The 20060-nt window shown below is 43.3% G+C and overlaps 2 protein-coding genes across 2 annotated transcripts in view; one reads left to right on the top strand and one right to left on the bottom strand.

Annotated features, from left to right (window-relative positions):
• Positions 1-20060, top strand: part of rtn4ip1 (reticulon 4 interacting protein 1) — a 31162-nt gene that overhangs the window by 6868 nt on the left and 4234 nt on the right. Inside the window, exons 5-8 of the mRNA XM_021584560.2 lie at positions 804-852; positions 1353-1489; positions 1857-2040; positions 6550-6642. Coding sequence (XP_021440235.1) covers positions 804-852; positions 1353-1489; positions 1857-2040; positions 6550-6642 — 463 coding nt within the window. The remainder of the gene's footprint in view (positions 1-803; positions 853-1352; positions 1490-1856; positions 2041-6549; positions 6643-20060) is intronic.
• On the bottom strand, positions 11508-18048 carry defb3 (defensin beta 3). Its single transcript, NM_001195183.2, has 3 exons — positions 17910-18048; positions 17566-17695; positions 11508-11715 (listed from the first exon to the last, which is right to left on the bottom strand). Exons 1-3 carry the CDS (start codon positions 17956-17958, stop codon positions 11703-11705), a joined length of 192 nt encoding a protein of 63 aa, NP_001182112.2. The 5' UTR covers positions 17959-18048; the 3' UTR covers positions 11508-11702.

Genomic DNA, 20060 nt, shown 5'->3' on the forward strand with positions numbered 1-20060 from the left:
TCTTTCCCCTTATAACCTATGCTGTTGTCCATATTCACCTAAAATACTTCTCGTGTCTTTGATCTAGTTGAGTATTCAACTTGGTTATTTCATAAAAATCCGGTCTCTGAGGCCTGTGGGTAATTTGGAGGGAATTGTACTGTGGGCAAAGTTGGTTCTTTGGAAATGAGCTTCATCAATAGCTGGCATGGCACTGGACTCTGAAGCACCTGGTTCACATGCAACATATAGATCAATTGGACACATTTTTTGTGTATTACTCCATGACAGACTGGCCAGGGGAATCCAGGAGAACGCTATGATCCATTATTGATGTCAGTTGTTAAATCGACTTTAATCAGTATAGATGAAGGGGAGGAGACAGGTTAAAGAATGATTTCTAAGCCTTGAGACATGGATTGTGTATGTGTGACATTCAGAGGGTGCATGGGTTTTGTAAGGGTGCCTAGGGCACTGGTTGGAGTGTGTCAAGAACTGCAACATTGCCATGTTTTTCACAGTCAACTTGACAAAACTGTGAAGCATGGGCCAGCATCCCTGTGGAACACTTTCGACACCTTGTAGAGTCCATGCCTCGACGAATTGAAGCTGTTCTGAGGGCAAAAGGGGATGCAACTCAATATTAGGAAGGTGCTCCTAATGTTTTGTACACTCAGTTAAGTGTGTGTGTTTTGTACACACGTTAAATGTACATCAAAGTCAAACACAAAAACCTGGTTCAGTGAAGGACATTCTTACGTCTCCATTATGACTCTGTGTTTACTTCTCTGTGTTTTAATCCGGTGTTTTCCATCCTCATACAGCATTCTGATCCTGGGAGGTTCAGGAGGAGTCGGAACATTTTCCATACAGGTGATCATGCTGCTGATGATAACCATGATGCCCTCATTCTGTACATTCATGACTTAATCTTCAATGTGACTCTGTTTACTTTCAATCTTAGGTATTCAAACCACATCGCAGTGACAATAGCTGCATGGTCCTAATACAAAACAATGATGGAAAAGAAAGATCCTTAATCATAAACAAACAATTATACTATCTAAATCCTGTCAATTCTGTTCCATGGACAGCTGTTTATAATTATGTCAGTGATGTTATACACTCGTCTTGGATTGGGTGTCCTAGTGTGCCACTTCAGCCTTTTGTTGTGACCTCAATCTGCACATGTATCTTACATCAGGGATTCAGTGCTGGTTCATCTGATCTCTCCTGTTATAAGAGATGATATGTGTACCGGCTGCAGCCTCGCTCACTTCTATTACACAAGTCTTACTGATTTTATCAACATCATTCCAGGTACCCGCAAAGAGTGTGTTGATGATGATGTAGATCCCGTTTTCTCGTCTCAGATGCTCAAGGCCTGGGGAGCCCATGTTACAGTAACCTGCTCCCAGAATGCCGAGCGGCTGGTGAGGGGTCTAGGGGTGGATCACGTGGTGGACTACACAGCTGGGCCTGTTGAGGTGCCCCTGAGGGCACTGGAAAAGTGAGCACGCCCACAAACACACACACCTTTTCCCTTGTCACACAGAAGCACATGCAGACACACAGAAGCACATGCAGACACACAGAAGCACATGCAGACACACAGAAGCACATGCAGACACACAGAAGCACATGCAGACACACAGAAGCACATGCAGACACACTTTAAAACCTCCATGGTGGCATTTATCTGAATAGGAGGAGGAGTGTTCCCCATTGGTCAGTTTGCTGTAATCAACGCTTAGGCACATCTCTCTCATAGCCACAGTCAACTCTCATTGGTGTGTGGGAGAATTACTCTCCATGTAACAAAATTAACTCTCTCTGTCTCTCTCCATCTCTCTCTACCTCTCCTCCCCCCGTCCTAGGTTTGATCTGGTTCTGGATAATGTGGGCGGGGACACAGAGAGCTGGGCTCTGGGCCTGCTGAAGCCATGGTGCGGCGCCAAGTACGTAACACTGGTAACACCCTTCCTCCGTAACACTGACCAGCTGGGTATCGCTGATGGAATGCTCCAGACCGGGGTCACCGTGGCATCCAAGGCCCTCAAGGTAACTGTGGCAGCATTTCTGTATTTAATTTTCCATGTCCTTTATTTATACAGGTGATCACAGAACCATACAGTACCTGTCAAAAGTTTGGACACAGCTAGTCATTTAAGAGTTTTTCTTAATATATATTATATTTATATTAATATTTTATACATTGTAGTATAATAGTGAATACATCAAATATGAAATAACACATATGGAATCATGTAGTAACCAAAAACGTCAAAAAAAATCAAAATATATTTTTGATTATAGATTCTTCAAAGTAGCCACCCTTTGCCCTGATGACAGCTGTGCACACTCTTGGCATTCTCTCAACCAGCTTCACCTGGAATGCTTTTCCAACAGTCTTGAAGGAGTTCCCACATATGCTGAGCACTTGTTGGCTGCTTTTCCTTCACTCTGCGGTCCAACTCATCCCAAACCATCTCAATCGGGTTGAGGTTAGATTGTGGAGGCCAGGTCATCTGATGCAGCACTCCATCACTCTCCTTCTTGGACAAATAGTCCTTACACAGCTTGGAATATCGCTGCAGAATTCTGTGGTAGCAAGTGTGCCTTGTCTAATAAATAAATCGCTGACAGTGTCATCAGCAAAGCACCATCACACGTCCTCCATTCTTCACGGTGGGAACCACACATGTGGAGATCATCCATTCACCTACTCAGCATCTCACAAAGACATGGCGGTTGGAACCAAAAATCCCACATTTGGGCTCATCAGACCAAAGGACAGATTTCCACCGGTGTAATGTCCATTGCTCGTGTTTCTTGGCCCAAGCAAGTCTCTTCTTATTATTGGTGTTCTTTAGTAGTGGTTTCTTTGCAGAAATTTGACAATGAAGCCCTGATTCACACAGTCTCCTCTGAACAGTTGATATTGAGATGTCTGTTACTTGAACTCTGTGGAGCATTTATTTGGGCTGCAATTTCTGAGGCTGGAAATTAATGAACTTATCCTCATCATTGCGCTTGATGGTTTTTGCAACTGCACTTGAAGAAACTTTCAAAGTTCTTGAAATTTTCCGTATTGACTGACCTTCATGTCATAAAGTAATGATGGACTGTCGTTTCTCTTTGCTTATTTGAGCTGTACTCACCATAATATGGACTTGGTCTTTTATCAAATAGGGCTATGTTCTGTATACCACCATTACCTTGTCACAACACAACTGATTGGCTCAAAAACATTAAGAAGGAAAGAAATTCCACAAATGAACTTTTATCAAGGCAAAGGGTGGCTACTTTGAAGAATCTCAAATATAAAATATATTTTGACTAGTTTATTATCACCTTTTTGGTTACTACATGATTCTATATGTGTTATGTCATAGTTGTGATGTCTTCACTGTTATTCTACAATGTAGAAAATAGTACAAATAAAGAAAAACCCTTGAATGAGTGTGTTGAATCTTTTGACTGGTACTGTATAAGACCTCTGCCTTTAACATGTGCAGTAAAGCACTTACAAGACATCTGCAGTGTCCCCTTATAAAGCAAAACCTCATCTCGCTCCATTTGCTTGTCATCTCACCCCAACAGAGTGCCACTGGCATCCTGTTGGCATTTTGTGGTGTACAGACCGCAATATGTGCAGTGCATTTGAGGCTTTGTGCGTGCCAAGGTTCTTCTTCTTACTCCCACTCACCACAGCACCAAGAACTACAGATAACTGTAGTATGTTACTGTATGTTTAAGTGAGTCTTATCAGGGAGAACCTGAACTGTGATGTGCGTATTGCATTCATTGAGTACAGCACTGCTGGAATACTGTAGAACTTCTAGGCTGAAGTAAGACTTGGAACACATTGTGTTTCCAGTGCCATAAGGTTCTCACTTTATCAGTACTGCAATAGTATCTAGTAACAGAAATGGAAAAACATTGACTGTGGGAAATAGAAACTGAAGACAAGGTGGGTGAAGACATGGTTTGGGGGAACCCCATGGAAACATGCACCGTTTTTCTCACCCACTATAGGTAGAGTGGCATGGTGGATTTGTATTATGGGGTTTGTCCCGGGACAGTGTTGACAGTAGAACGTGTCAGACCTAGGCTAGAATATAGAAGATATGGGGGAAGTTAAATCAACAAACCTTATCAACACCCCATACTGCCTATCACTTTTTGAACACCTGCTGGTCTCCCCCTCTTTCTCCCCTCTATCCCTTAATATCTCTCTCCGCTCTCTACAACATATAATCTCTCATTTCCAAGACATAGCCTACAAAGTGCTTAATGGAGCATGGCCTCTAAGGTCTGGGGCCAACGATGGGAAAATATGGCCCCCAGGCTTTGGGGAAACAAAGCTGGATGCAATGATGTGGGAGTGTTGAGCTGATTTCGCGCCCAGCACCGCATTAGAGGGCCTTGGGTAGTTTGGGTAGAGAGAAGGCCTCTGTCCCCAAAGAAGGAGCATGTCACAACGGGGTACAATTTGTTCCTCAAACTACTGGTCTAGCGTCTCCATGGAAACAGCCCTCAGACAGGACTGAAAGAGGCATACTTAACAGATTTGGTTCATGTTTAAATGTTTACCTTTGGTTTGGTGGTTAGATACTTTGGAGGCATATTTCGTTTGACTATTGCTAATACAGACAGTGTATGTTCACCTGGTTTGTTAGGTGTCAAAATGAGTTCCAAAGGAACCGAGGTGATCTTATTCACACACACACACACAGTGGCTCTCTCTTTCTCCATCCAACCATTGCAACTCTGTTAACTGTGTGTGTCACAGGTTTGTATGTGGCCATGGGGCAGAAGATTTGGCATCGGTAGAATAAAGCATTGAATGCAAAAACTCAAAAGTGGAAAATAATTAATGACGGATGTAGTCTGTGGGTTAAGACAGGAAATAACCCAACCTCTCAGTTCCAACCTTTCTTTCTCCGCAAACTCTTAGTGCTCATTGTGCACGCACAGTGTAATCAGAAGTAAAGTGCAGACAACCGGTTTGCCAGTCGAAGTTGTCATTTAAAAACCCTATAATCTCCCTAGATGCTTTATGTTGAGGAACCTTCCCCTGGACCTTGCCCCCCCCTGAGACACCACCCACAAACCCTAGCACTCAGCCATCTCCTTTTTCCATTTGGAATGGAGCCGGGAATCCCATCTCGATGCTGGGAATAGATAATGGATAGGGAATGCCTTCATGAAAGAGGCGCGCTCCACGCCCTGATTGCCTGACATACTTTGACAATTAGACAGTCCTCTTTGGGTTAAAATGTCACCTCATAAAAATGAAGTGCTTTGTGTGTATGGTGTCTGGGATAGAAGGCAGTTGACACAGCCAGGGATGCCGTTGTCTGTGTGGGTTGGTGTCTTGCCTTGTGTGTGCCAACACTGCCTCACAATGGTATAGTGAGTGATCGACGGCAGAATAATAAAACCAATGCATTTGTAATGAAGAGCATTATAAACCACGGATATACCACATGCAAAGAAGGCAAATGTAACCAGAGATTCAGACAAAGGTGCTCATCTACATATGCATGTTTCTATTTTACAGGCCACTAGTTAGGAGTGATTTATAAACTGGTAATAATCTCAACCTAATTATGGACTGATAATTTTGTATGTGAAGTTTGTAGTTTGTTTAAGTTTATATATAGTACATCTGAGACATATCTGTACTTAAGCATCTGCATTTAAGTCTGTATGGGTGGACAACAACATCAACAGTCTGTGTATGGGTGGACAACAACACCAACAGTCTGTATGTGTGGACAACAACACCAACAGTCTGTATGGGTGGACAACAACACCAACAGTCTGTGTATGGGTGGACAACACCACCAATAGTCTGTGTATGGGTGGACAACACCACCAACAGTCTGTGTATGGGTGGACAACACCACCAACAGTCTGTGTATGGGTGGACAACACCACCAACAGTCTGTGTATGGGTGGACAACACCAACAGTCTGTATGGGTGGACAACACCACCAACAGTCTGTGTATGGGGTGGACAACAACACCAACAGTCTGTGTATGGGTGGACAACACCACCAACAGTCTGTGTATGGGTGGACAACACCACCAACAGTCTGTGTATGGGTGGACAACACCACCAACAGTCTGTGTATGGGTGGACAACACCACCAACAGTCTGTGTATGGGTGGACAACACCACCAATAGTCTGTGTATGGGTGGACAACAACACCAACAGTCTGTATGGGTGAACAACAACACCAACAGTCTGTGTATGGGGTGGACAACACCACCAACAGTCTGTGTATGGGGTGGACAACACCACCAACAGTCTGTGTATGGGTGGACAACACCACCAACAGTCTGTGTATGGGGTGGACAACAACACCAACAGTCTGTGTATGGGTGGACAACACCACCAACAGTCTGTGTATGGGTGGACAACACCACCAACAGTCTGTATGGGTGGACAACACCACCAACAGTCTGTGTATGGGTGGACAACACCAACATCAATGTCTTATTTTATTTGAGTGTACAAAACCTTGTTCATCTCCCTTTTTCTCCTTTGTCGCTCCTAGCATTTATCCAAGGGAGTGCACTATCGCTGGGGGATGTTTGCACCCAACGGACTTGCCCTGGATGACATCAGCGAGATGGTGGATGCAGGAAAGGTACTGTTCAATCTTAGCGTTTCTTTCTCAGTTGAGCCACCAGCTGTTTTCCCTTTTATAATAGTAATCAAGCTGAATAACAGTTGCTGAAAGCATCCTGACTGAATGGTTATTGGTATAATAATAAACGATGCAACCGTCCAAGAAATGTTGAGTACTTACAAAGACTAACAGAGAATGTGACGGTTCATGGTCTTTGGATTTGATGAAAACCTCTGTTCCACTTGATTTGTAACCTGACTTTTGTAATCTGAATCAAACTAAGAGAAATTCAAATGTTGAAGGAATTAACAGAATTGAACCACGTTCTTTATATGCCAGTTTTGGCCTTGGCAAAACACTTACTGCCAAATACGGTCTCTCACAACAACAAGGAAGTTGATTTGTTAGAATGCTAATAACTAAACACAATTTGAAGTCAAATTCTCAAATTTTACTGTAGAATATACATTATTTATAGTCCATGAAATCAAAGTCCAGTAGGCTGAGTTGGCTGCCAGAAACATATAGTTTGATGACGACGCCCTTCTGTGGCTGAAGCTTCAGTGTTTCCATGGAGTTGGGGCCCAGGCAGTCCAAACTCGAGCTGGTCACAATCCAGGAAGTGGACACAGCCCCAGGAGCATAGGAATGCCAGGATGGGGGTGATGGCAGGGCTGGGTAAATGGTGGAGAAGGGGATGGAGGAAGTGTTGGAAGTTGAAGCTGCCAAAAAGGAGGGTTTCCTCTCTAGACCGGGAGTGACTGAGGGAGCAGAAGAGATCCAAGCTGGAGCTTTTGAGTTTCCCCTTTTTCCCCTGTGGATCCCCCTGTCCATTTGGTCTGGTCTGATCATGTGCCCTGCCCTCTACAGACATGCTCTGTGAAGGGCTGAGTTCTTTGCTGTATTTGACAACAGGTGTCATCACCAGAAACATGAGCAGCCTCTGCAATGAATCACCACTACCCACCATCAGACTCTGCAAAATGTCTCCCTGGAGTGTTTGCATGTGTCTCCATGGCAGGAAGTGATTTGTGTGTGGTGGCAGTGACCTCACATCTAAATCCACCAATGAGATGTTGGGAGCCCCTCGGGGCAGGTAGAGACTCCTGTCTTTCTCTTCATCACTTTCCTGTCATCATCCTCTGAACTGAACTCCTAGACCACAACTCTCCGGAATCTGACCCCCCTACCCCAAGGGACTTCAGGTAGGGCATACTGATTGTTTTATTTAACCTTTATTTAGCTAGGCAAGTCAGTTAAGAACAAATTATTATTTACAATGACGGCCTACCCCGGCCAAACCTGGACGACGCTGGGCCAATTGTGCGCCACCCGGAAGGGGTGGATGTGATGCAGCCTGGATTCGAACCTCTTTTTTATTTTTATTTTTTTTTTATTTCACCTTTATTTAACCAGGTAGGCTAGTTGAGAACAAGTTCTCATTTGCAACTGCGACCTGGCCAAGATAAGGCATAGCAGTGTGAACAGACAACACAGAGTTACACATGGAGTAAACAATTAACAAGTCAATAACACAGTAGAAAAAAAAGGGGAGTCTATATATACATTGTGTGCAAAAGGCATGAGGTAGGCAAATAATTACAATTATGCAGATTAACACTGGAGTGATAAATGATCAGATGGTTATGTACAGGTAGAGATATTGGTGTGCAAAAGAGCAGAAAAATAAAAATAAATAAATAAAAACAGTATGGGGATGAGGTAGGTGAAAATGGGTGGGCTATTTACCAATAGACTATGTACAGCTGCAGCGATCGGTTAGCTGCTCAGATAGCAGATGTTTGAAGTTGGTGAGGGAGATAAAAGTCTCCAACTTCAGCGATTTTTGCAATTCGTTCCAGTCACAGGCAGCAGAGAACTGGAACGAAAGGCGGCCAAATGAGGTGTTGGCTTTAGGGATGATCAGTGAGATACACCTGCTGGAGCGCGTGCTACGGATGGGTGTTGCCATCGTAACCAGTGAACTGAGATAAGGCGGAGCTTTACCTAGCATGGACTTGTAGATGACCTGGAGCCAGTGGGTCTGGCGACGAATATGTAGCGAGGGCCAGCCGACTAGAGCATACAAGTCGCAGTGGTGGGTGGTATAAGGTGCTTTAGTGACAAAACGGATGGCACTGTGATAAACTGCATCCAGTTTGCTGAGTAGAGTGTTGGAAGCAATTTTGTAGATGACGTCGCCGAAGTCGAGGATCGGTAGGATAGTCAGTTTTACTAGGGTAAGTTTGGCGGCGTGAGTGAAGGAGGCTTTGTTGCGGAATAGAAAGCCGACTCTTGATTTGATTTTCGATTGGAGATGTTTGATATGGGTCTGGAAGGAGAGTTTAGAGTCTAGCCAGACACCTAGGTACTTATAGATGTCCACATATTCAAGGTCGGAACCATCCAGGGTGGTGATGCTGGTCAGGCGTGCGGGTGCAGGCAGCGAACGGTTGAAAAGCATGCATTTGGTTTTACTAGCGTTTAAGAGCAGTTGGAGGCCACGGAAGGAGTGCTGTATGGCATTGAAGCTCGTTTGGAGGTTAGATAGCACAGTGTCCAAGGACGGGCCGGAAGTATATAGAATGGTGTCGTCTGCGTAGAGGTGGATCAGGGAATCGCCCGCAGCATGAGAAACATCATTGATATATACAGAGAAAAGAGTCGGCCCGAGAATTGAACCCTGTGGCACCCCCATAGAGACTGCCAGAGGACCGGACAGCATGCCCTCCGATTTGACACACTGAACTCTGTCTGCAAAGTAATTGGTGAACCAGGCAAGGCAGTCATCCGAAAAACCGAGGCTACTGAGTCTGCCGATAAGAATACGGTGATTGACAGAGTCGAAAGCCTTGGCAAGGTCTATGAAGACGGCTGCACAGTACTGTCTTTTATCGATGGCGGTTATGATATCGTTTAGTACCTTGAGCGTGGCTGAGGTACACCCGTGACCGGCTCGGAAACCAGATTGCACAGCGGAGAAGGTACGGTGGGATTCAAGATGGTCAGTGACCTGTTTGTTGACTTGGCTTTCGAAGACCTTAGATAGGCAGGGCAGGATGGATATAGGTCTGTAACAGTTTGGGTCCAGGGTGTCGCCCCCTTTGAAGAGGGGGATGACTGCGGCAGCTTTCCAATCCTTGGGGATCTCAGACGATATGAAAGAGAGGTTGAACAGGCTGGTAATAGGGGTTGCGACAATGGCGGCGGATAGTTTCAGGAATAGAGGGTCCAGATTGTCCAGCCCAGCTGATTTGTACGGGTCCAGGTTTTGCAGCTCTTTCAGGACATCTGCTATCTGGATTTGGGTAAAGGAGAACCTGGAGAGGCTTGGGCGAGTAGCTGCGGGGGGGGGGGAGCTGTTGTCCGAGGTTGGAGTAGCCAGGCGGAAGGCATGGCCAGCCGTTGAGAAATGCTTGTTGAAGTTTTCGATAATCATGGATTTATCGGTGGTGACCATGTTACCTAGTCTCAGTGCAGTGGGCAGCTGGGAGGAGGTGCTCTTGTTCTCCATGGACTTCACAGTGTCCCAGAACTTTTTGGAGTTGGAGCTACAGGATGCAAACTTCTGCCTGAAGAAGTTGGCTTTAGCTTTCCTGACTGACTGTGTGTATTGGTTCCTGACTTCCCTGAACAGTTGCATATCGCGGGGACTATTCGATGTTAGCGCAGTCCGCCACAGGATGTTTTTGTGCTGGTCGAGGGCAGTCAGGTCTGGAGTGAACCAGGGGCTATATCTGTTCTTAGTTCTGCATTTTTTGAACGGAGCATGCTTATCTAAAATGGTGAGGAAGTTACTTTTAAAGAAAGACCAGGCATCCTCAACTGACGGGATGAAGTCAATGTCCTTCCAGGATACCCGGGCCAGGTCGATTAGAAAGGCCTGCTCACAGAAGTGTTTTAGGGAGCGTTTGACAGTGATGAGGGGTGGTCGTTTGACTGCGGCTCCGTAGCGGAGCTGAGATGCAGTGCCTTAGACCTCTGCGCCACTTGGGAGCCCCCTGGTCTGGCGCACTCTATGTCCATGAAGGAGACTGGCTGCAGGGCGGAAGAACAGTGTCCTCTGTCACCAAAGAAGATGTGGCAGAACTGGCCGAGGGCTCCTATGATGACTATAGTGGCGCTATAGTCTGGTTTGGGCTTCAGCATCAACAGTGGGTCTCAGAACCACCCAGACTGATTTAAGAGCCTGGGGCCTGCGCTTGCCGCCATGCTGCTGTAACCGGGATCACTATTCCCATACGAAGGCATTCTGAATGACGGATAGGTGAAGGCTATTGACTTGGTGAGGAGTGGAGCTATGTGTAACTCCGAATGTAGCAGTTTTCTCTCAGAGGGAAGGAAATTGATCTGTAAAACTGGCCCCGCTTCAGAACACTTATTTGTGTTATCACACAGTGCCATATCATAGCCTGGCTCTATACTATTGTATTTAAAACATTTTCTTTCAATTTAACCTTCATTTAACTAGGCAAGTCAGTTAAGAACAAAGTCTTATTTACAATGACGGCCCACACCGGCCAAACCCAGATGAAGCTGGGCCAATTGTGAGCCTCCCTATGGGAGGACTCCCAATCATGGCCAGTTGTGATACAACCCGGGATCGATCCAGGGATCGAGCCAGGGTCTGTAGTGACAACTCTAGCACTGAGATGCATTGCCTTAAACTGCTGCGCTATTCGGGAGCCCTCGTAGCATCAGTTTTACTGCACTTTTAGGCTTTAAAGTATGTCAGCTATACAATGAAAGTGGGACCAGTACTCCAGGTCAAGGCATGGCATCATATTGTAGGTCTATTTCATGTGCCGCAAGAAAGCATGTGTGAATACCTTTCAAATGTTGTTGTGATATAGTGTTGTGTAATTGAAAATGGAACAAATAGTGTTTTCTCATTGCAATTTTATTCCGCAAAAGGGAAGTACAAATCATGACAAAAGGCTCAAACAGGAATAGTCAATTCAGTAGGAGTTGCCAGTTGGGCATCTGGCCAAGACACAGGGGTTAACACCCCCTAGTCCCTACTCTTGGTGAATGTTCCATGGGATCCTCAGTGGCCATTGTCAAGACTCTGGCCAGTATCATTTACAGCATCTGAAAGAGAAAGCATCCAATAGATTTGGTTTGGAAAAATACGCCAACATTTATAGCTGTATATAAAACATTGAATATTACCAACCTGGCCTCTGGAAATTCTAAAGATTTGGTACATAAATCTGTTCCCCTCTATTTAGTATGATACATTACTTTACGACCAACTCAGTGGCCTTGTGTTTAGTGTCCGCCCTGAGATTGGAAGGTTGGGAGTTCGATGCCCGGCCGAGTCATACCAAAGACAGTAAAAATGTGAACCAATCCGTCTTTGCTTGGCACTCAGCGTTAAGGATATAGATTGGGGGAAAGGCCCTATGATAGACTAGTGTCCTGTAGGGGGCTGTACTTGTACTTCAAGCTACCTCACGCTACAGAATTAAAAGATGGGCTTCTCCTACGCTGCTGCTAAATTGATTATTGATTTGATTTATTACTACCACTATGCTGCTGTTCATTGATTATTGATTGCCATCAACATTAGTATCTATCGACACTGAACAAAAAATATAAACGCAACATGTAAAGTGTTGGTCCCATGTTTCATGAGCTGAAATGAAAGATCCAAGAAATGCTTTCAAATTGTGTGCACAAATTTGTTTAAATCCCTGTTAGTGAGCATTTCTCCTTTGCCAAGATAATCCATCTACCTGACAGGTGTGGCATATCAAGAAGCTGATTAAACGGCATGATCATTACACAGGTGCAGCTTGTGCTGGGGACAATAAAAGGCTTTTCTAAAATGTGCAGTTTTGTCACACAACACAATGCCACAGATGTCTCAAGTTTTGAGGGAGCGTGCAATTGGCATGCTGACTGCAGGAATGTCCACCAGAGCTGTTGCCAGAGAATTTCATGTTCATTTCTCTACCGTAAGCCGCCTCCAATGTTGTTTTTAGAAGATTTGGCAGTACGTCCAACCAGCCTCACAAGACCTGGCATTGTGTGGGCGAGCGGTTTGCTGATGTCAACGTTGTGAACAGAGTGCCCCATGGTGGTGTTGGGGTTATGGTATGGGCACACATACAGTGGGGCAAAAAAGTATTTAGTCAGCCACCAATTGTGCAAGTTCTCCCACTTAAAAAGATGAGGCCTGTAATTTTCATCATAGGTATACTTCAACTATGACAGACAAAATGAGAAAAAAGAAAAATCCAGAAAATCACATTATAGGATTTTTTATGAATTTATTTGCAAATTATGGTGGAAAATAAGTCAAATAAATTGGTCATAAAATTTAATTTGATCTTCATCTAAGTCACAACAATAGACAAACACAGTCTGCTTAAACTAACACTCAAACAATTATACGTTTTCATGTCTTTATTGAACACACAGTGTAAACATTCAAAGTGCAGGCTGTAAAAAGTATGTGAACCCTTGGATTTAATAACTGGTTGGACCTCCTTTGGCAGCAATAACCTCAACCAAAAGTTTTCTATAGTTGCGGATCAGAACTGCACAACGGTCAGGGGGGATTTTGGACTGTTCCTCTTTACAAATTTGTTTCAGCTCAGCAATATTCTTGGGATGTCGAGGTCATGCCACAGCATCTCAATCGGGTTGAGGTCAGGACTCCAGAAGGCGTATTTTCTTCTGTTGAAGTCATTCTGTTGTTGATTTACTTCTGTGTTTTGGGTTGTCCTGTTGAGCTTCAACTGGTGGAAAGATAGGGAAGTCAGTTGTACAACTGAATGCATTCAACTGAAATGTGTCTTCCGCATTTAACCCAACCCCTCTGAATCAGAGAGGTGCAGAGGGCTGCCTTAAACGACATCCACGTCTTCGGCGCCCAGGGAACAATGGGTTAAATGCCTTGATCAGGGGAAGAACGACCAATTTTTTAAAAATTTACCTTGCCAGCTTGGGGATTCGATCCAGCAACCTTTCGGCTCTCTTCACCATACTTTACAGTTGGGATGAGGTTTTGACGTTGGTGTGCTGTACCTTTTTTTCCTCCACACATAGTGTTGGGTGTTCCTTCCAAACAACTCAAATTTAGTTTAATCTGTCCAAATAATATTTTGCCAGTAGCCCTGTGGAACATCCAGGTGCTCTTCTGTGAACTTCAGACGTGCAGCAATGGTTTTTTTGGACAGCAGTGGCTTCTTCCGTGTTGTCCTCCAATTTACACCATTCTTGTTTAGTGTTTACATATCGTAGAATCATCAACAGAGATGTTAGCATGTTCCAGAGATTTCTGTAAGTCTTTAGCTGACTGACTGACTCTAGGATTCTTCTTAACCTCAATGAGCATTCTGCGTTGTGCTCTTGCAATCATCTTTGCAGGATGGCCACTCCTAGGGAGAGTAGCAACAGTGCTGAACTTTCTCCATTTATAGATAATTTCTTACCGTGGACTGATGAACATCAAGGCTTTTAGAGATACTTTTCTAACCCTTTCCAGCTTTATGCAAGTCAACAATTCTTAATATTAAGGTCTTCTGAGATCTCTTTTGTTCGAGGCATGGTTCACATCAGGCAATGCTTCTTATGAATAGCAAACTCAAATTTTGTGAGTGTTTTGTATAGGGCTGGGCAGCTCTAGCCAACATCTCCAGTCTCGTCTCATTGATTGGACTCCAGGTTAGCTTTTGGAGAAGTCATTAGCCCAGGGGTTCACATACTTTTCCCAACCTACACTGTGAATGTTTAAATGATGTATTGAATATAGACAAGAAAAATACAATAATCTGTGTGTTATTAGTTTAAGTGTTTGTCTATTTTATGACCAATTTATGCAGAAATCCAGGTCATTCCAAATGGTTCACATACTGTTTATTGCCACTGTATATATTACCATTAGTATATTACCTTAAGTATTTATGTATTCCTGCTACTAGTCACTTTTCATCCATGTTTACATGTAAATCCGCCTATCACGCCTACACTGACACTCTTGCACAATACACACACCCACCACCTATGCTGCTGCCATAAAGTTTACTCTTATTATTATGATTTCTCCTGCTACCAGTTACTTTCTCCTACACTATATATCTACATGTACATATGCATGTACATATCTACACTATATACAAAAGTATGCGGACACCCCTTCAAATGAGTGGATTTGGCTATTTCAGCCACACCCGTTGCTGACAGGTGTATAAAATCGAGCACACACTCATGCAATTGCCATAGACAAACATTGGCAGTAGAATGGCTTAACTGAAGTGCTCAGTGACTTTCAACGTAGCACCGTCATAGGATGCCACCTTTCCAACAAGTGAGTTTGTCAAATGTCTGCCCTGCTAGAGCTGCCCCGGTCAACTGTAAGTGCTGTTATTTTGAAGTGGAAATGTCTAGGAGCAACAACGGCTCGGTAGGCCACATTAGCTCACAGAATGGCACCGTCGAGTGCGGAAGTGCGTATCATGTAAAAATCGTCCAAGCTTCCCCTGGAAGGAACTAGAACTGTTTGTCGGGAGCTTCATGAAATGGTTCTCCATGGCCGAGCAGCGGCACACAAGCCTAAGATCACCATGCTCAATGTCAAGTGTCAGCTGGAGTGGTGTAAAGCTCGCCGCCGTAAGACTCTGGAGCAGTGGAAACGCGTTCTCTGGAGTGATGAATCACGCTTCACCCATCTGGCAGTCCGACGGACGAATCTGGGTTTGGCGGATGCCAGGAGAACACTACCAGCCCAAATGCATAGTGCCAACTGTAAAGTTTGGTGGAGGAGGAATAATGGTCTCGGGCTATTTTTCATGGTTTCGGGCTAGGCCCCTTAGTTCCAGTGAAGGGAAATCGTAACGCCACAACAATTACTTTACTTGTATCATCACGCTCTAGCATCTCCTTGTGGCGGCCCTGGCACCTGAAGGCTGACCTTGGTCGTCAGGTGAGCAGTGTTTCCTTTGACCCACTAGTGCCGCTGGCTTCCGGGTTAAGCAGGCGGGTGTTAAGAAGCGCGGTTTGGCGTGTCATGTTTTGGAGGACGCCTGACTCAACCTTTGCCTCCCTGGCCCGTTGGGGTTTGCAACGATGAGACAAGATCAAAATTGGGGAGAAAAGGGGGATAAAATACAACAAAAAATAAATGGTTTGTCGAGATCGGTGTGGAAGAACTTGACTGGCCTGAACAGATCCCTGACCTCAAATCCATCTGACACCTTTGGAAAGAATTGGAATGCCGACTGCGAGGCAGGCCTAAAACTCAACATCAGTGACCGACCTCACCAATGTTCTTGTGGCTGAATGGAAGCAAGTCCCTGTTCCAACATCTAGTGGAAAGCCTTCCCAGAAGAGTAGAGGCTGTTATAGCAGCCAAGGGGGGACAAACTCCATATTAATGCCATGATTTTGGAATGAGATGTTCATTGAGCAGGTGTCCACATACTTTTGGTCTTGTACTGTACCTCAAATACACCAATCCCTTTTTATTTAACCTTTATTTAACTAGGCAAGTCGGTTAAGAACAAATTCTTATTTACAATGACGGCCTACTGGGGAACAGTGGGTTTAACTGCCTTGTTCAGGGGTAGAACAACATGTTTACCTTGTTGCTGGTTGAATCCCCGAGCTGACCTTTCGGTAACTGGCCCAACGCTCTAACCAACGCTCTAACCACCTGCCGTGCCAAATTTACCCTGAGCTTCCTCTCTTATTTCTTGTGTATTTGTCAGTGGATTAAAAAGTATCCAATTGTCATACTTGAGTAAAAGTATAGATACCTTAATAGAAAATTACTCAAGTAAAAGTGAAAGTAACCCAGTAAAATACTACTTGAGTAACAGTCTAAAAGTATTTGGTTTTAAGTATACTTAAGTATCAAAAGTACAGGTATAAATCATTTACAATTCCTTATATTAGCAGACCACCATTTTCTTGTTTTTAGCCAGGTCACACTCCAACTCAGACATTATTTACAAAATATTAATTTGTGTTTAGTGAGTCTGCCTGGCCAGAGGCAATAGGCATGACCACGTGTTCTCTTGATAATTGCTTGAATTTGACAATTTTCCTGTCCTGCTAAGCATTCAAACTGTAAAAACTACTTTTGGTTGTCAGGGAAAATGTATGGAGTAAAAAAAATCTAGGAATATACTACAGTATAAAAAGTAAAGTACAGATACCCAAAAAAACTACATAAGTAGTACTTTAAAGTAGTTTTTACTTAAGTAGTTATCTTTTCCTCATTAGTTATACTTTTAAAAATATTAAATACGGCATTGTTGGTTACTGCTTGCAAGTTAAGTATTTCACTGTACTTGAGCATGTGACAAATAAAACGTGCCCCTGTGAGATGTTCCGGCTTGCACAAACCACGGCTCGTGCAATGCTATTTACGTTACATTACGTTATGAATGGAATAGTGGTCAATGCAATATACAAAAGCATACGAATTGGATGGTGTATCTTATCATACGTCTTGGGAGGACCAATAGCAATATCTCCGAGACCAAATTGCTGGTTGCGTCTAACAACAAAGAAGAATTACGGTGAGAATGTACGTAAAACGTTGGAATGAAAACGACAAAAGGTTAGAAGAATTGAAAGGTGAATTGGGTCAAGGTTAGGGGAAGGGTTAGCTAAAATGCTACACTTGTCCCGGACGCACCTCGAACACGCAACCTGTGGGTTGCTACTCGGTCGCAGTATACGCCTACCACCCCCACCAGTCATCCACCCCGACCAACCTCCACTAAGTAATCTTCTGTTTTTAGTTTTTAGTAACGATACAAAACGTTCCATATACTTATTTGAGGAGCAAGATGTACGTAAAATAGCAAACGTGAGTCCTGTCTGATATTACTGCTATGGATACAGTAATTGGAATGTATTTGAAATTCATAATGGGACGCTGCATTTCTGATTTATCAAGTCAGTTTGGGTCATTGATAAACTTACACATTCGGCCATGTACATCCCATTTTTCCAATGTTAGTACCACCAGAAGCAAGGCACAAACGAAGGTTTCTGCACCCGCCCCCACTAATGAAACATAAGTGTAGAGATGCAGATGACTCTTGTATTCCACCTGGAATTACCAGAAAAATGTCAATCTCATTATTTCCTACCATTATAGCACATTTTTATCAATTTTTAAAAATCGTTTTTACAGTTTATAGTTTTTACATTTGACAAAAACAGTTCAACAGTTTATTTTGCTGTTCAACTGTATAAGCATAGCTGAGTTAGAGGAGCTGTTGCACATATACGGCCTTTTTAAGAATGAATTTGATTTGACTTACAAGCAATGACTAAAAGAGCCACTAGCATGAAGATCATCAGGCAGTTCATGGTCTTTGATTTGATGAATATGACCCTCCGTTTAGAAGAATGCAACGAAGCTGAATTGCAAATGTATTTTCCAATCTCTGTTGTCCTTTCATGACCTCATTTTAGTGCCATCCCTATTTAGGGGTGGAGATGATTGTGGTCCAATTGAATGAAAGAGTCTTATCTGATCAGTCAATAAACAGTAGTTGTAATATTTAACATTTCTTTCATGTTAAATATTAGCCACTGTCAGTATCGACCGATCAATTGACTGTTTGTTTCCTTCAGTTGGTATAGCCTACATTATAATTCCATTTATTTCCATTGTTTAATTTACTTTCATTTGCTGCCTCTGTTAACATGTCACTGCTGTGTGGTTGTAGCTGAGGAGCATTATAAAAAATAAATAATAAAATACATGTAGGCTGATTTCGATCTTAATGGAGCAGAGCCCAGACCAAGTCATAACTGTTTGAACCCCATGGTTAGTGCAGGCAATAGACAAGGTTATTCTACACTATTCTGCCTATTATAATTCTATGCTCACTAACCTTCCAACATTACCATGGGTTGAAGAACTGAATGTGGACATTTTCAGGGTGACAAATATTCATATTTAGATGGCTTTCTTTTATTCCCTAATATTCTGAACCATACATGTAGCGGTGGGAAGTAGGGGTGCCCTAAAAAAAATATTTACCAGAAACCCATGAGGGGAATGTCTATTAAAATACTTACACCTCATGGAAGACTATTAAAGGCCTAGTACATTATTTTTTTCTCTCCAAAAAATAACATTTATTATTATTTTTTTTAATATATATATATATATACACATACATACAGTGCCTTGCGAAAGTATTCGGCCCCCTTGAACTTTGCGACCTTTTGCCACATTTCAGGCTTCAAACATAAAGATATAAAACTATATTTTTTTGTGAAGAATCAACAACAAGTGGGACACAATCATGAAGTGGAATGACATTTATTGGATATTTCTAACTTTTTTAACAAATCAAAAACTGAAAAATTGGGCGTGCAAAATTATTCAGCCCCTTTACTTTCAGTGCAGCAAACTCTCTCCAGAAGTTCAGTGAGGATCTCTGAATGATCCAATGTTGACCTAAATGACTAATGATGATTAATACAATCCACCTGTGTGTAATCAAGTCTCCGTATAAATGCACCTGCACTGTGATAGTCTCAGAGGTCCGTTAAAAGCGCAGAGAGCATCATGAAGAACAAGGAACACACCAGGCAGGTCCTAGATACTGTTGTGAAGAAGTTTAAAGCTGGATTTGGATACAAAAAGATTTCCCAAGCTTTAAACATCCCAAGGAGCACTGTGCAAGCGATAATATTGAAATGGAAGGGGTATCAGACCACTGCAAATCTTCCAAGACCTGGCCGTCCCTCTAAACTTTCAGCTCATACAAGGAGAAGACTGATCAGAGATGCAGCCAAGAGGCCCATGATCACTCTGGATGAACTGCAGAGATCTACAGCTGAGGTGGGAGACTCTGTCCATAGGACAACAATCAGTCGTATATTGCACAAATCTGGCCTTTATGGAAGAGTGGCAAGAAGAAAGCCATTTCTTAAAGATATCCATAAAAAGTGTCGTTTAAAGTTTGCCACAAGCCACCTGGGAGACACACCAAACATGTGGAAGAAGGTGCTCTGGTCAGATGAAACCAAAATGGAACTTTTTGGCAATAATGCAAAACGTTATGTTTGGCGTAAAAGCAACACAGCTGAGCACACCATCCCCACTGTCAAACATGGTGGTGGCAGCATCATGGTTTGGGCCTGCTTTTCTTCAGCAGGGACAGGGAAGATGGTTAAAATTGAAGGGAAGATGGATGGAGCCAAATACAGGACCATTCTGGAAGATAACCTGATGGAGTCTGCAAAAGACCTGAGACTGGGACGGAGATTTGTCTTCCAACAAGACAATGATCCAAAACATAAAGCAAAATCTACAATGGAATGGTTCAAAAATAAACATATCCAGGTGTTAGAATGGCCAAGTCAAAGTCCAGACCTGAATCCAATCGAGAATCTGTGGAAAGAACTGAAAACTGCTGTTCACAAATGCTCTCCATCCAACCTCACTGAGCTCG

The sequence above is a fragment of the Oncorhynchus mykiss genome, chromosome 25, assembly GCF_013265735.2.
Source record: "Oncorhynchus mykiss isolate Arlee chromosome 25, USDA_OmykA_1.1, whole genome shotgun sequence".
NCBI classification, from domain to species: Eukaryota; Metazoa; Chordata; class Actinopteri; order Salmoniformes; family Salmonidae; genus Oncorhynchus; species Oncorhynchus mykiss.